The sequence below is a fragment of the Lepisosteus platostomus genome, chromosome 12 (assembly GCF_059453375.1).
Source record: "Lepisosteus platostomus isolate fLepPlt1 chromosome 12, fLepPlt1.hap1, whole genome shotgun sequence".
NCBI lineage: Eukaryota > Metazoa > Chordata > Actinopteri > Semionotiformes > Lepisosteidae > Lepisosteus > Lepisosteus platostomus.
This window is the reverse complement of record NC_142622.1, coordinates 12,824,644-12,841,877: the sequence shown is the minus strand read 5'-3', so window position 1 is coordinate 12,841,877 and position 17,234 is coordinate 12,824,644. Positions and strand designations below refer to the sequence as shown.

At 36.5% G+C, this 17,234-nt stretch overlaps 1 protein-coding gene across 1 annotated transcript in view; it reads left to right on the top strand.

Annotated features, from left to right (window-relative positions):
* mboat1 (membrane bound O-acyltransferase domain containing 1) overlaps positions 1-17,234 on the top strand; it is a 70,693-nt gene that overhangs the window by 27,721 nt on the left and 25,738 nt on the right. Inside the window, exons 20-33 of the mRNA XM_088601016.1 lie at positions 23-85; positions 173-257; positions 907-1,060; positions 1,391-1,565; positions 3,240-3,426; positions 4,527-4,861; positions 6,618-6,726; positions 8,304-8,499; positions 11,011-11,131; positions 11,716-11,816; positions 12,333-12,420; positions 14,354-14,470; positions 16,447-16,599; positions 16,920-17,094. Coding sequence (XP_088457142.1) covers positions 23-85; positions 173-257; positions 907-1,060; positions 1,391-1,565; positions 3,240-3,426; positions 4,527-4,861; positions 6,618-6,726; positions 8,304-8,499; positions 11,011-11,131; positions 11,716-11,816; positions 12,333-12,420; positions 14,354-14,470; positions 16,447-16,599; positions 16,920-17,094 — 2,059 coding nt within the window. The remainder of the gene's footprint in view (positions 1-22; positions 86-172; positions 258-906; positions 1,061-1,390; positions 1,566-3,239; positions 3,427-4,526; positions 4,862-6,617; positions 6,727-8,303; positions 8,500-11,010; positions 11,132-11,715; positions 11,817-12,332; positions 12,421-14,353; positions 14,471-16,446; positions 16,600-16,919; positions 17,095-17,234) is intronic.

The window sequence follows — 17,234 nt, the reverse complement described above, 5'->3', positions numbered from 1 at the left end:
TAATAAACAAAATGTTTTACAGGACTTTTATTTTGAGTTTTTTGAACCTCCAGATCTACTTATGGATAAGATCATTCTGATATCGGTAAGTTCCCATAGTTCTCACCACTCAAATTGAAACTGCAGGATTTTGTCCTTGTTTTAATGAAACATAATGATAAATTTTTTTCAGGTTTTTAGCGCTGACAAAATACCTTTCAAGAAAACTCTGATAGGAATGTTCAAAATTGATGTGTCATCAGTTTACGAGCAGCAAGGCAAGTAACATGGTAACAGTGTTTCTGTCATCTGTTTCTGCTTCTCACCACCCCAGGGTCTCAGACACAGGGAGGAAGGATAAAAGAGTGAAACTGTAAAATAGGAGCACAGATGTTTTAGATGGTAGAAAATGTTAGTCTGACAGTTTTTCTACTTATGTTATAAACATAACTGACATTCAACCATGATCAACAGTTAGAGTGGCATATTACTCAATGCCAGAAGCATAAGGAGAAAATTGCAAGAGCTCGAGGCTACTGCATTAACAGGTAGCGTTGACATTGATTATAGTAATAACTGAAACATGGCTAGGGGACGAAGAGGGGGAGAATTTATTTCTTATTTTTTCAATCTTAATGGTCAGACCCACCAAAATTGTCTTTTTAGTCTTTAAATCTTGAAGTGAATAATTTTTCCTATACACTTCCACCAGACTGGGAGAAACAAATATAGTAAATGTATTTATTTTCATTTTCTTTTTACTTTTTAATTTTTTAGTGATTGCACTCCAAGGCAATACTTTCCTCGAGGTGAACTATAAAAAGAAGCCTTCAGCTTCCCTTGTGTAAAGCACAACACAGACGAAATTGTCTTTATGTTAAAGGGTTTTAAAATCAGATCATTTTAAAAGTTTATGCTTCTGTGTAGATCACATGTTCCGGAACAAGTGGGCCATCCTGACAAATCCAGAAGACATCACAGCCGCCATAAAGGGCTATGTCAGATGTGACATCATCATTACACAGAAAGGGGATTTGGTGCACACGGGCAGTACAACAGCTTACTCCAGTTACATTGAAAGGCAAGTTAGAATTGTTCTGTTTGCAATGTTTCTTTTTTAATGAGTACAGAAAGATAGAAATATATAAATACATGTAAATAGATAACTGCAAATGTAGAACTGTTACAGATAAAATGACTATACAGGTCTTCAACTTTGTAGTACTTCTTGCAAAGCAAGAACTTGATTTATTACTTTGATTTTACACCTCTGGTCACTCCATTTTGTGTTATATCTTGTCTCTCATTCAATACCACCTTTATAAAGAACAGACCTTAATTACTGTCCTTACTATATGGGCAGTAATACGTTAGATATATATATATTACTATATTGTCTCTGTTTCTTCAGAAATCTGATGCTTCCAAAAGGAATCCCAGCAGAGAGGCCATGGTCTTACTTATGTGTGAAGATCTACAAGGCTGAGGGCCTGCCTAGAATGAGTTCACGCTTAGTTTCCAAGATCATGGGTGACAACAAGGTCTTTATTGACCCCAAAATACTTGTCTCATTTGTGGATCAACAGGTATAGCATCACAATTTTACTTTATTTTTTTCCTGTCACTTTGGTAAAGTTTTATTTTCTTCTTATCTGTCCATACATCTGTCAATACAACTTAGTTCTAAAACTCTCATCTTTGTATTTCCAAGCAAATTCTAATCTGTTTTTTCACTTATGCTGATGAGAAATTTACATTTTGTGGGGTAGGATTTGTAATTTAATTCTGCTGTCTCAGTCTTCTGTAAAGTATGGATTTAGGTATCTTTACATGTACACTGTCCATTATTTTGAGGGTTTCCTTAACAGGAATTTGTTTAACTTTATTCCAGGATGTTTGATTTTGGTATGCCCCGTTTTTGTGCTATGGTTCTGATTGAATTTTGCTTTTCATTCAGCTTCAGAATTGCTTGTTTTTATTTAAAACCACTGTTTATTTTGATTTTTGATTGCTAAACTCCAAACACTGAAATAGAAGTAACACAGGTTGATAGGATATTCAGAAGATTTATTAATGCCTAATTATTTCCCCAACAACAAACACCTGATCAATAAGGGGACTTTTTTGACCAGTTTGTCAGCAAACTGTCTTAATATTTTAGCTCCTTCAGAATAAAGCAATTCAACACTGCCAATTTGTTTAATTGACCCACAAGAATATAATTTATTTGACTGTAATATCAATAACATAGTTTATAAAAATTGTAGTTATAAGTCACGTTTTGTTCACGAGAAAATGTAGAGTTCATAGAGAAATTTGCAGTTCAGACTTTACTTTCTCAATACATTTGGAGGGCACTGTGTACACAGGGATAAGCAGAGGGCTGCTGTACACCATGCAAACAATTTCCACAAGACAAGATGCAGAGCAGCTGTAGACATTTCCAGGAGACTGAAGACCTGTAATATTAAAAATCATTCTCAACTATCATTTCCTCCTCTGTAATATTCCATTTACTACTGTTATTATTTACAGTGCAGTATGTTTTCCTAGTTTTTAATGTGTCTTGTGCAAATAGCCATTGTGTCCACAGTATAGCTCATACCTTGCCTTATTTATCCATATTTAGTTGAAAATTTCACTTCTAAGGCAACTTTCTATATCCATTTTGAAATGTTAAGGAACTGCTTTAATTGCTTGCCGACATTAGGATATTGTGAGATCAATAGGATGGTTTGTTTTTTCATTGCTCCATTTCCTTTAATCACCAGAATTAGTAACAGATGGATTAGATATTCTTGATAAATCGCCCCCTTATTTCTTCCCTTGTTTGGAACTGTGGGCCTTGCATTTCACTAAACCAATGCAATTCAACTAGCTTTATTATGTAAAGCTTTAAACACATATTAATTCAGTGAATGCAGTTTTTAAAACCCTTCAAAATATATTTCAATGCATCCAAATAAGTCTGTCCCTTAAGTTTTTTTTTTCATTTCCTTTCTACTCATTTGTGTCATTTGACATATTTGCAATGCAAAAAAGCTTATGATAAACGCAAGCAGCCACTTGAGATAAGCCAGATATAGTTTCTTTTCTGTATTGTAATATTTTGGTAAATTGTTCTAGTTTGCAGTCCTCAAAAATTAAACATATGATAGATATTTAAATGGTACAGTCTTAAAGGTAAATTTCTAAAAACGTCAGCACAATGTGTGACACAACATTTTCTTTTAAGATGACAAGTTATTTTTGTTTGTTAGGGTGAAACATCTGTTGTTCCAAGATCCTCAAACCCAGTGTGGAATAAACAAGTGACTTTCATGCAGCTATTTCCAGTGCTGTGTAGAAGAATTAAAATTCAAGTTCAGGACAATTCAAACATCAGTGACACGATTTTAGCTACACATTTCATTAACCTGAAGCAGATTTCCGACGATGGGCCTGAAGGTGAAACACTTACTGTTCCTGTTCTTTTATTTAAAGATCTTTTGATAACATCTGTTAAATGAAAGGAATGAGTACTCTAAATGTCTGTACTTTTATGTTTCCTACAGCTTCTAGGCCCTGTTGTAGAGTAAATTCCACTTGGGTTGTTTAATTCCCTGTTCAGCTAAAGTGTTTAAATACCAATTTGCCTAATTCACTAATGTAATCCACCAGACTGAATGTGACTAGAGTAATGAATTCTCCTTTAAGTATATCGTACCACCACAGGAATACAAAAGATAACATCTCTTTACATCTTAATGGTGTCTTGATTAAGGATGTAAAGAATACTCTGAAGAGATTATTACTGGAGTATTTAAAGAGAAACTGTGAGGTCTCTGTAAAATGCTTTACAGCTGGATCAGCAACATTGAAATATGGCAATCATGCTTCATCGATAAATTTGATGAAAACTAAGATCTTCGCATATTTGTGTATATATTTTTGTTTATGAACAACCGTCAGTTAAAACAATCAATTATGTACTTATAAGCTAACTATGAAGAAAGGTGTAAATGTTTAAAGGTGAAAGCTGACCAATGTGTAAGTGAAGACAATTAATGGATTACAGTACATGCAGGAGTACATGATATCTTGATATGAGTTAAGAGACCTCACTGGACACTAAAGAAGAAGAGCAGATCATTTTGGACAAAGGAAATGCCTAACTAGATCTGATAATACTAGAAACAACTGAAAAGCCTTCTGTAAGATAAAACAATTTGGAGGAGTGTAGCCAAAGACAGAGGTTGGTGGAAGACACTTGGGGAGGGCTTCATCAAACAGTAGGATTTTTACAGCTCATGAATGTTATGGTGGTGGTGGGGAAATGCAAATACTGTAGCTCTTCTGCCAAGCGGACAAACCTGTACTAGACACCCATTTTATATTGTCACCATCTGGTATAAACCTTGATTAGTTTCATTGCTTCTTCTGTTTAAAGGTGTTTGGGAACCTCACTGAAAGTAAAAGTCTTGATAATATTTGATGCCAAGAATTGTAATGTTTGCATGTTTACCCATAACCTCAAGGCAATTTCATGCTTCTTAAAAATCCTACAGGATTTCTGCCCACATTTGGCCCAACATGGGTGAACCTGTATGGCTCCTCTCAGAACTCCACAGTGAGTGATGACTTGCAGAGTCTGAATGATGGCCTTGGGGAGGGGGCCTTCTACCGTGGGCGCCTCCTGCTGGCTGTCGCCATGGGGGTGTACGGAATGTCGCCTCCGCAGAAATCGTCAAAAAAAAGGAAGAAGGTGCCGAAAACACTGAAAAAAAAGGTCAAAGTGAAAAGCAAAGTGAAAAACCAGGAAGATGGCGAAAACGGCCTAGATGATCTACAGCAGCCCACATCTGTCCAGGTTCAAGTGGAAGACATTCATCCACTTCCAGAGGTGAGCTGGCTGCGTGGCCTAACAGATTTCACAGTTCACAACCTACCAAAATTAAAAACAAAACTGCTGTCAAAGTGAGTTTTGCTTTTTCATGCATAAATGCATAAATGCATCACTATTGCCAGCAGCCATATCACTCTGCAACTCACAACTGGCAACCCACTGAAGCTAAGCAGGTATGAGCCTGGTCAGTACCTGGATGGGAGACCTCCTGGGAAAAACTAAGGTTGCTGCTGGAAGAGGTGTTAGTGGGGCCAGCATGGGGCGCTCACCCTGCGGTCCATGTGGGTCCTTATGCCCCAGTATAGTGATGGGGACACTATACTGTAAACAGGCGCCATTCTTTGGATGAGACGTAAAAAAAAACGAGCTGCTGACTCTTTGTGGTCATTAAAAATCCCAGGGCGTTTCTCGAAAAAAGTAGGGGTGTAACTCCGGCGTCCTGGCCAAATTTCCCATTGGCCCTTACCAATCATGGCCTCCTAATAATCCCCCTCTATGAATTGGCTATATTACTCTGCTCTCTTCCCCAATGATAGCTGATGTGTGGTGAGCGTTCTGGCGCACTATGGCTGCCATCGCATCATCCAGGTGGATGCTGCACATTGGTGGTGGTGGAGGGGAGTCCCCATTACCTGTAAAGCGCTTTGAGTGTAAGCAATTATTAATTATTATTATAAATGTGTCCCCAACCTGGTTTTATCTGTTTGGTCAAACATTTCAAACCTGGTTCTGACCTGTTTCGCCATGGTTCTGAAAATACAGGTTTCTTAAAGTTTGTTGAACTATTCAGGCTGTCCTGAAAACTGCAGACCATGGCACAGAGAAACACAAGCAATTGGAACATATTCCTACTGACAGTTACTGTGGACATCTTGGCACCTGTGTTATCATGAGTGCAATGGTGTTACAATAATAAGATGTACAGTAGCACCCTCTGGTATGTGCTCCCATGTCCTTGGAAATATTTTATCAGAATTCATTGATCCATGCCTCACAGATTTCATTAACAGTTCTGGAACAAAATAATATTTCAACTCATTTGAGCTGTTGCCTAGTGCATAACGGTTGACATGCATCTGCCTGGTTGGCACTACAGTTGGATAAAGTGGGTTGTATGTATACAGCACTTCGGGATCCCTAATATTGAAAAGTGTTGTTTAGATGTAAAGGATTGTTAGTATTAGTATTACAAATTAGAATGCATATGAATAAAGAATCTATAGTGATCCTAAACATTGTTTAAATTAACATTTGCTTACTGTATATAAGGAAAATCACAGATTCCCTCCTATGGATGGAAGCAATATAAGATGTACAGTATGTCACACACTTTGAACCAGCTTGCAGATACTGTCTTTTGGGATTTGTTCATTTATTTTAAACTGTCTGGACAAGTATGCACCTGATCATTGGTCCCTGAGCCCTAGATGTCACACATTTTCAAAAGGGCTGAGAGGTTAAATTCTCAGCTAACTAGAAGACAGGTTTTGTCACATCATGGTGAGTGTGCAGAAAGGGAAGCAAGTGCAGTCCCAGGGTTTGGTCACTGTAGCACTATGCGGTCAAGCTGAAATAAATCGCTTTAAATGGTGTTTTGTATTGGCTAGATGTAGTCTATCATAACAAATACAGTATGTCTTCGGAATTTAAGAGTAAAAACAGCGACCCATGATGTTTTCCTATTTTCTTTTGGTATATATAACAATCATAAACAAATATATCTCCAAATATTGCACTCACATTTTTTTTTCAGGACATTTTTGGGAAGAAAAAAGATTTTCTTCTTCTAGCGACTTTCTTTGAGGCAACCATGATTGAAAAAAGTTTGGGTCTGAAACCCATATGTTTTGAGCTCTCAATAGGTAAGCATTTAAAAAGTAAGACTTCAGCTTTTTTATTGCACCAGAAAAAAATAGATTCTTGGTATTTTTGTTTGTTTCATTCTATCAGCGTGAAACTGAGAAATGTATTTTATTATTCAGATAATATGTCCCAAACCTCTCTAGATATAGCGATGCAGCGACGACATCGACTTCGAGAACCAAGCCCTCGAAATGTACTCATTTTTTATCAACAGAGGATATCCTAGCAGTGTGATTGACAGGGCCCTTGCCCGAGCCAAAAACACCCCCCGGACCATCAACCCGATCATGAACTCCCGCCGTAACAACCGCATTCCCTTGGTGCTTCCTTACCACCCTAACACACTTCCTATCCCCAGGACCATTAACCAGAACTTTTCCATCCTACAGGATGATCCCTCCATTGGGGCCCTCTTTTCTGATCGCCCTATCATCTCATATCGCCGACCACCTAATCTGCGTAACCTCCTTGTTCACAGCTCCCTTGACCGCCCTCAACAACCATCCACACCAGGCACTTTCCCTTGCAACAGAGCTCGCTGTATCACCTGCAAGTACACAGCCACCACCACACTCATTCAAGGCCCCTCAGGACAATTCCGGATCACCCAGACAGCATCTTGTACCTCCAGGAACCTTATTTACTGTATCTCTTGTAGTAAATGCCCAGCCATCTACATTGGAGAAACAGGAAGGAGACTCGGAGACCGCTTCAGAGAACACGTCAGGGCTGTGAAGATTAAAGATCTCTCCAAGCCCATTGTTTCTCATTTCACCTCTGACGGCCACGACCACACTAATCTCTCCGTCTGTGTTCTCAAAGACGGTTTTCCGAACTCATACATCAGAAAGACCACAGAAACTAAAATTATTCTGCAGTTAGGATCACACATTCTCCCTTCCCTTAACGACAGATTACTGTTCTTTTAAATTTTCTCCATTCATTGGAAGTTTCATTTCACACCTCTCTGCACCCATTCTGACTTCACACCTCTTGATTGGCCTCTCTTTCTGTCCCCTGCTCCCGCCTCTCACTCCTCCTCCCTCCCAACCTTTGTTCTCCCGCTACTTTACCTTTGCCTACTGCCCTGTCTCTCTCACACCTGAAGAAGGCTCCACGGCCGAAACGTTGTGTTCTCTTTCTTCTTTTTTTCACATGGAATAAACCTATTACTTGTTCCTCTCTAGATATGTTCAATAATATAAAAAGGTCACTAGTGAGCTACTTCTTCTTATACTTTCTTCAGGTCATGTGTTTTTATTTCTTTTGGAAGTATGGAGATGTTCGCTTTTTAGCTGCATGCACTTTAAGCAGTTAACATCTTTATGTTTTAAATATAATGGGTTTGGCTTTCCCCAGCAAGCATTGGGAGCTTATAGGAAAAATATCCACTTACTGTATTATGTTAACATTAGTGATGCAAAGCATATATATATTTAAAGTTGGTGAGGTAGAAGAAATGGAACTTTTGGTGGTGCTCACAAGCCCTTCCATTTGATCTTCTAACTAGACAGTAGAAGACGTTACTGTAGCAAACCAAGACTTGTCTCTGAAAAAAGTTTGTGTTTGGAGCCAGGAAATTATGGGAAACGTGAAGAGGGCACATCTCGAATACCTGTAACCGCAAAAAAAGCAGCGACTCAAGAGGAACCTGATGAGACCTCAGTATTAATAGAACCGGACCCTGTGGAGGAAGTTGTGGAAGAAGAAGAAGTCACACAGAGTGCCTGCATCACCCCTCCCTCTGTACCAGTGGAAACGGAATACGAGAGGTGCTTCTCACTAACTGGCGGTTCACTGTGCATGTTGACCTAATTAAGTCACAGATTGTCTATTTTAAATTTAAATTCTTGGCCTGATAAAAAACTAAGCAAACAATTCTTGTTTTCCATTGAAAAATGGAAAATGCACAATATTTTTTTAAACCTTAACCAGGAAATATGAATATTTTATATAAATATTGGCGGAATTTGGCCCCTCATCTACACAGGATACATATATAGTGATGTCAGCAGTCAGGTGTCATCAAGCTAAGATTAACCCTACCCCTAGTTCCTTCTGAAGTGCTGGTGAAAAACAATATTAACATTGGGCAGTCTTCAAGGAATGGGCCACTCAGTAATTTTCAGAAAGATACTGAGACTGGTTATTGGGTTATTAGAATGCTTTTTATGATTCACTGCATGTCCAGTGCAGAGTTTTCTTTTTTAAACTATACCCATAGGTCTCATAATGCTTATTACCCATAAGTCTCATTTGGTCATTTGTAAATTTAGAAACTTTTAAGGCTTGATTACAGTGCTCTTCTATGATTTATACCCCTTATGTAAATGAATAACAATGGAGGTTTGGGCAATTTGAAAAACAAGCCTTACTGGACATAGTAGCCTTAGACCTTAATGGAAATATAAATATTGGTTATTGGTGACAACCAAGGAAGACTGTGTCCCATGAATGTGAAGGTGATTGATAAGACCAGTTTAGGATCCAGTATATTGCAAATTGAACTCGTGTTGTCTTACACCTAATCATTTACTGCACTAACCAGTCAAGATGAACTCTCTTCAATGTTCCTGCTTTCTCATTCAGACACTAAAACTTTTCAACATATTTTCCTTCTAATTCTGGTCAAATATTAGAATCTTGCATGTGTTAATATCGATGTTGACATAAACCATGCTACATTTCTCCATGTTTGCATTTACTATAACTTAAAATGCAGCTTCCTCTGCTCTGAGTACCTTGGCTATCCTGGGAGAAAGTAACCTTCTTTCGGAGCTTGGAGTCTGACATCAATTACATAGCACCTAGAAGTCTAGACAGGAGTCGAACGAGGCTATGTCATCCTTCCAGCTCTATTTTCAACATTTTTGAGTGCCATGCTCCATTTCATTGCAAACAAGCTCCCCACTCCCCAGTGCAGCTCACTTACGGAAAGGACAGTAAATTATTTAAACTCTAATGACTTCGGTGTACAACTAAAACCACCCTGACTTCTGTCAATAAGCTCCAGTCTGCTGATGGTGCTGCAGAATGTTCCTCAACAGAAATGGATCCCTAGATAGTTGTCAACATATTAACAGGCACATATAGGACAATAGGACTTACTACTCTTAAGATGAGGAAGACCAAATCCTTCAGCAAACTCTAAATGCATACTCCCCAGTGTTATCAACTCAGATTCACAATGAGTAGTTAAGAGTATATGGAATACTTCCTGCACCTTAAGAGATATCTTCCGCAGATATTAATTGATAATAGTGATGAACAAATCCAGGCAAGCGTAGCCTTTGTGAACCTAAGGAAGTGTTTAGGATCAAATCATTAAAAACTGAAACTAGACTAATGGTCTATTATACAATCACCATTCCTATCCTAATACTGGTCTGAAGTATGCACAGGATATAGGAGCCAGGAATAAGGACTGGACCTGTATCACCAATGCTGTTTGTGAAGGATTTTTTTTGTAAAAAATCTCCTCTGTAAAAGAGAGGAAAGATGTAGCAATATCTGTGTTCTCTTCCAAACAAGCATCACAATTATTGAAACTATGATTATTTATCATCATCCCATGGGTTGGTCATGTTGTCTGGATATCGGTGATAAAATCAGAATTTCCCAAAGTGCAGTCCTTAGTCTAAACAGATGGCTATAACCATATCCTCCTTCCAATCCTCTTTCCTGAAGATATCATGCAGTTGTTCCATTGGGTAAATAAATATCAGCTAATAAAATATTATTTACAGCCTACTGTTCCTTGATGAGCAGTACTAAATGAGGCTCAACGATTGTTTAGTATGCATCTAAAAGAAAAATGCATGCCTAGTTAGTTTAGTATAGTCTTGTGTTCCCGTCAGTGCCAAATGTTTTAATTTAAAATGCAATCTAATTAAAAGAAGAAGATAAAACATAATTGCAGTGAAATACACCTGACAGTTTTATTTAAATTACTTTGTTTCACACAAATCTCAATGTGTGTTAAAGGCTGAAACAACTAATTTACTTTGTTGACTCATTACTGCTCTTCATGTGAATTAAAGTGAGTTTTTTCCCAGTGTATAAAATGAAACCAAAGAGATTAAGAGCAATCCGTTTAAAAATACTTAAAAGTGAAATAGAACTTTTAACCCTTTGTTGGCCCTATCAAACATTTACATGATTATCGCTTACTGTGTCATCCGATTTTCATTTTAGCCAATTAAATCTAGAAATCTTTATTTTGAAAAATTATTGTGAACAAATTAAAACTCTGTCTCCATCTTATCTTTGTAACTCCCTTGCAGCTCCTACTACTGCCTCCCTTTCAAGGAAAAAAAACCCTGCCTACACCTGTGGAGTAGATGGGAAGACCAAAGCTGGAGACTCTACAATGTAAATGCCCTTCAGCAGGTATCGCAAGTGCTGGTGAGTTCACTCTTATGGACATTACAGTATATGTGATGTATTCCTAACATATATATTTGCTGCAGCTGAAGTCCTACACATCCCAAATGATCGTAGTTGTACACATACTGCAAAAGGGGAGCACCTGCATCAGCTGTAGCTCCAATAAGTACTTACAATCACAAACAACATCGCATTTTATGACATTTATAGGAATTTCAACATTTCACTAAGCTCCGATGAGCTAGTGTTGCAAAAGGCATATCACCCTTTCTGTATGAGAGAAATAATTTGTCATTTTCTGACCTGAGTTGACTGGCCTGTACGTCTTTTTAATTGGTAGAGAGCATGACCAGGGCAATGTAAGTAGCCATAGCTCTGTTTTCTTTTATCATTCAGAACACTATTGAAACATAAAGTAAAGACTTGTATAACCCCCAGTCTTTTTTGTTAATATTGCTTTGAAAACAGTATCTTGGATGAATATAATGTTAACGTATGGTTTAAGGACTTTAACAAGCTGTATACTCGTACATAAAAATATGTTTTGTAATCTGTATGGGAAAAATTCACACATTTTGTCTTTTGTCTTGCTATCTTTTCAGGAGGAAGACCTCAATACAGTGGAGCAAATGCTAAAGAAAGAGAAAACGGGTACAGAGCAAAGGTTACAACATGCCTTTGAAGCCCTGAAGATCACATGCAGGTGTTTTTCTCCGGCCTTTTCTCTGAAGATGTTTTTTTTAAAGATGTTTTTAAAATTGAATACGAAAGCAGTTAATTTTTTTCAGTAGTTTCAGATTTTAAAGAAATTATAACTATTGTCTTTCTGTGAGACATGCTACATATATTGCCATTTTTTGTCATTAATATGCATTGTTTAATACTGATATTTTTGTTAATATTTCAAGATATATCAAATCTACAATAAACAATAGCATAAAACTGCATAAAATACATTTAGATACATTTAGATAACAATTAGATATTTACAAAACTTTCAGAAATTAAGTTTTCCAACTTTCAGGCTCAGTAAATCTAGGTCTTGAAATTGTTCACTCATCTCTAAGCCGTTATCGTATTGATTTTAATTTAGCTTGCAGATCTGCGGTAAGCTTTTCCTGTAATTAACTTGAATTTTAAAGCTCTGATACAAACATTTTTCATACAACAAGAATACAAACAATTCTAATTTTTTCTATTGCATCTTTTGGAACGCAAGACGATACCTTAATTATCTGGACAAAGTTGTGATGACAAGACCAAATGCGTTAGATTGTGGAAGGCAAAAGTCAATGTCTCATTATATTGTAAGTATCTTAAACACAATATATTAAAAATAACTACTGTATGACTAGTTTTATGCTACTTTCTCAGAACTGATGTGTTCTCAGTACTGAAAATAATTTTGCTGTCATATTCTCTAGCATAGATTAACATTTGGATACTGTATAAACCTCTATTCTATGTTTTATGTGTGGGTTGGGGAGTTATATGATAGTTAGACAGTTTAATAACTAACTAATTCAAAATGTCTTTGTCTTTTCTATTAAATGTAAGAGTATGAAAATGATAATTAGAACTAAGCTAGAGGATCATCTGTATGGAAATGGGATTGTAGTCATCATGAAAAGAAGCTTTAGAAAAAGAAGGTCTTGCTTAACTAACTTGTTTACTGACAGCAGTAACACATACTAACCAAGTACATTATATGGTATATTTAGATTTAATATTCTTAAACATCAGCTGTTAGGCATTCAAGAAATCACTTGCTTGAATTAGAAACTGACCAATGGATAGGATACTGAGTCTACAGATAAGGTGTGAGTGCTTCAGCTGGAACAATATGATTAGCAGAGTACTATAGGAATCTGTACTACTGTAGGACCACTGCTTTTCTTAATATACCTACAATATACAGTAAGCGATCTAGATTCTGGTGCCATTTGTATAGTAATGAAATTCTCTCATGAATACCAAAACATGAGGACTAGCAAACACTAGAAGCTGCAAAGGAAATTAAGTATTCAATAGTTTAGATATTTTCTATAAAACAAAAGATGCAGGTATCTATTGTAATAGAACTGACTTAGCATATATATATGACAGATTACATTTTATGTAATGATTTAAGTGCAGAGTGTTACATTTAAATATTAAATGACACTATGAAAATGTGGACATCATTTGATGTAGACAATGTGGGAAAGAAATAAAAAGGGAGACTGAATATTGGGATACTTATTTAAAAGTGTGGAATTCAAGGGATGGTATTGTACTACCAAAGCCTCTTTTATAATTTTATGTTTAGTTTTGGTCACCATCATACAAAAAAGGTATTGATCCTCTGGAATTAGTCAGGAGAAAAGCATCCAGGTACTTTCCCAAACACAAAGGAATGTGCTGCTGTGACAGCCTATTAATTTCTTCAGACTTATCAGCAAAACATAAACCAGAGGACACAAATGAAAACCTACGAGCAGTGGATTTAAAACAGAGAACAGGTGACAAAGAAAGGGTTCTGAGAGTCTAGAGCAAACTATTCAAACATGTTTTTAAAGCAAGTACAGTATGTTATTTCTTTCAGAAGAAGATCCTAAGACTCTTGTATCACTTGGTTGCTAAAATCCAAATAAACTCTATGGGTTAAATGGCCACCTTTCATTTGCAATACTAAAGAAGACTTTTCTTAAAAAGTGCCAAAAGAGAATATAATACCATTTACATCATGATAATACTTTTATTAATTTATAAAATATTGCACATACCATATTTATACAAGAAGTGTATGATCCAAAATCCATTTAAAGGACTTTGCAATGTAGTTCTGTTTAATTGTTTTACTGTTTAGACACTACTGTGCAAATATCAGAATTCAGTTGCTGCTTTTTGTCTTCTTTTATGCTGCAACTCTTGTTCCTGAATCCTTGAGAAAAAAGGGGGAACACTGGTAGTTCTTCAACTTAAAGTATTACTTATTCACTTAATTTTAATGGACGATTACAATATGTCATAAAGTATAAAAATCAAAGGTGAAACATATTTAATTTAAAAAATATTTGTGAAATGTTTTTCAAACACTTTATACAAATATGCAAAGTATCTATATTGGGACAGGACAGCTGAAAGATCTTTGACGTTAGTAAAATATGTGAATTCATTACTTATGAACTCATAGTATGTCCTTCACAGACAACAGAAGGCTTTCATTTATGTTTCACATTTTTTTTTGTTATTTTGAAGGAGAGACTGCATGAGGAAGTAACCCAGCTTAAGAAGTGTTTGCACAGTGAAAATATTGGTGAGATTGTCCTCCAGATGAAAGAGATGTTAAAAGATCTTAAGCAGACGTCTGAAGAAGTAAGCATATGTGCAGCAGTCTGACATTTTGAGTACCTTTTGTGTGGTTGTGGTTGTTGAAGCTGTGATCAAGTCCTAAATGATTAATTAATTGAAATGAAAATGAGAAATGGATAGGCATGGGTTTTAGAAAAAGTGGAATTGTGTTGTAGCTCTGTTCTGTGTGTTTGTCACAGTCCAGCTTATATACTGAATTTTACTATTGCTATTATATTAATGAACTTATAACACTGAGTTTACAGTTATATTAAAAATACTTTTAAAGAAATCACCAAGAAATGACAAACATATGCATTATGTGTTCTGATTCCATAAAAAGGTGTGTGAAATCCAAATGTGAGAGCATACACACAGCACAATGATAAAGAAAATTGGAATTACAATGCATTAAATTTGACTATATACTGTGAAAAAGGTAAGAGGAACTAAATATAATTTTAAAAAGAGGATCTGTAGGAAATATTTCAAAAGTTAAAGACCAAACTGGAACGGAGATCAAAATTAGATAAAGGGAATACTTAAATTTAATATTGAAATTGTTTAAGTCAAAAACTGTATAAGAAGGTTGTCATGTGGGTTTTACATTTATTGTTAAACTACACACTTCACATCAATATATCAAATTAAAATGTACTATTTAGCTTTTAGTTAGAATGTCTGTGAGTAACCAGGAGAGACCAACTTGAGAGACCACTAGACTGAGCTGGTGTGCCACATGGAGCACAGTCTCCTGAATACACTGTTTACAGGAAATATTTTGCTTTTCCATTAAATAAGGTGTGGAACCATTCTGGAATTAATGCTTAGGAATGACATTGTGATGCTACAGTTAAAATAAGATGAGCAACGCTCAATCCTAAAATGATTCTCAATTTCACATGTTCCATGGGGTTTTAATGTGCACAGAGTAACAGAGGAACTGTTTATGATCTCAGAAGATGCTGTAAAGCAACTTGGATCTCTTGTGACATGCCACAAAGTTGACAATTAAGACTTTTAACATCCACCCAACAACAAATACAATTTTAATAAGAATAATTCATCTCTACAGTTGTTTCCAAATCAATAAGCAAACTACAGAAACAATTCATGGATATCTTAGACTGGTGCCAGTTTTGAATTGATAGCAGGAGATACAACTATGTCTAGCTCCCAGAAACATCCAGATTCATCTACAGGAGGCTAATGTGACTACTGGAATGAGATTCAATGTGCCTTTGTAAGTTTTTCTGATGGAAATGTAAATCCTGTCCTTTGGACATTGATTCACATGTTGCTGTTCTTTGAAGGAAACCCCAGACTTTATAACAGAGCCTGAGTAGGAGCTCATCAGAGCATAGAAAGTCATTCTCCAAGGTGATATGTCATACAGTAAATTGCTGCAGAGCGGTGGCTCTGTAGCTAAGGATCTGCGCCTGTGGCTGGAAGGTTGCCGGTTTGTATCCCGCGGCCAGCAGGGGAATCCTACTCCGGTGGGCCCCTGAGCAAGGCCCTTAACCCCAACTGCTCCATGGGCGCTGTATAAATGGCTGACCCTGCGCTCTGACCCCAAGCTTCTCTCCCTGTCTGTGTGTCTCATGGAGAGCAAGTTGGGGTACGCAAAAAGTCAAATACCTAATACAAGAAATTGTATATGGCCAATAAAGTGATCTCTCTCTTATTATAAATGAAGTGTTTACACATTGAGGCATTGTCATACAGCGTGGAAAAACCTAGTAATGAAAATGTGACTTAATCATTTAACCTCATCTATACAAGACATGACAAAAGAACAAGCAAGCCATTTCATTTTAAAGAAAGCCTGGTTTGTGTCAAATGAAAAGTGCATCAGATTTGAATATTAATATTTTTTCTAATGCTTTCACCCATCTTGATGAATGAAATTCTAAGTAAAGATGTTTCTAATTTGCACTTCACTTAGAACATCACAGTTAACTAAATAAATTGTATTTGAATGTATTTGTTTTGTGTTTCAGCCACAGAATGTAATTCCTGATGTGTTCATTTGGATGTTCGGCAACAACAAAAGAGTTGCCTATATACGGATCCCTGCTCACACTATATTGTTTTCTGTTGCCAAGCAAGAAAAGGGAAAAGACTGTGGACAGATACAAACTGTGTTTCTCAAAGTAAGAGATTTTTTAGTAAAAAAATCTTGAGAGTCAGCAACTTCAAGCCTGTAACTCTGTTTATGGAATGTCTAAAGATTAACTGTAGAATGTAAGAAAAGATTCAGGTATAAGCTGAGAAGAATGCACTGAAGAATTATTACAACTGTTATAACATATAACATAAAAAAACTTGTTTCAAAAACCTTATTTTCAAAACATTTCATGGGCAGGGGGTAAAATGAGAAAACAAGACCAGGGGGAATAAGACGATTTTCAGGAAATTTAGCTTTGAAGCAGAGTTGTTGTTGTTTTTATGTATTTTTTGTCCTTTTATTCAGACACCTGGACTCGAGAGCAGAGTTATGGCAAGATTGGAAATTAGCCTGTGGTTCGGACCCTCTAAATATGCAAAGAACGCCATCGTCACCCTTCCAGCTGGATTTAATATCAATAATGAGGAAGAGGAATCAGTCATTTCAGGCATCACATTGCCAAGCAATCTCATCACTGAGGGTAATTATTTCCAGTTTCATTCCCTGTGTTCTTCACAACTACTTCGTTATCTCAACTGATCACTGAATCTTACCAGCGATTAATTCTCTTAGTTTCTTAGTTAATGAATGTTAGATAAGGCAGCAGCATAAATGTAATTA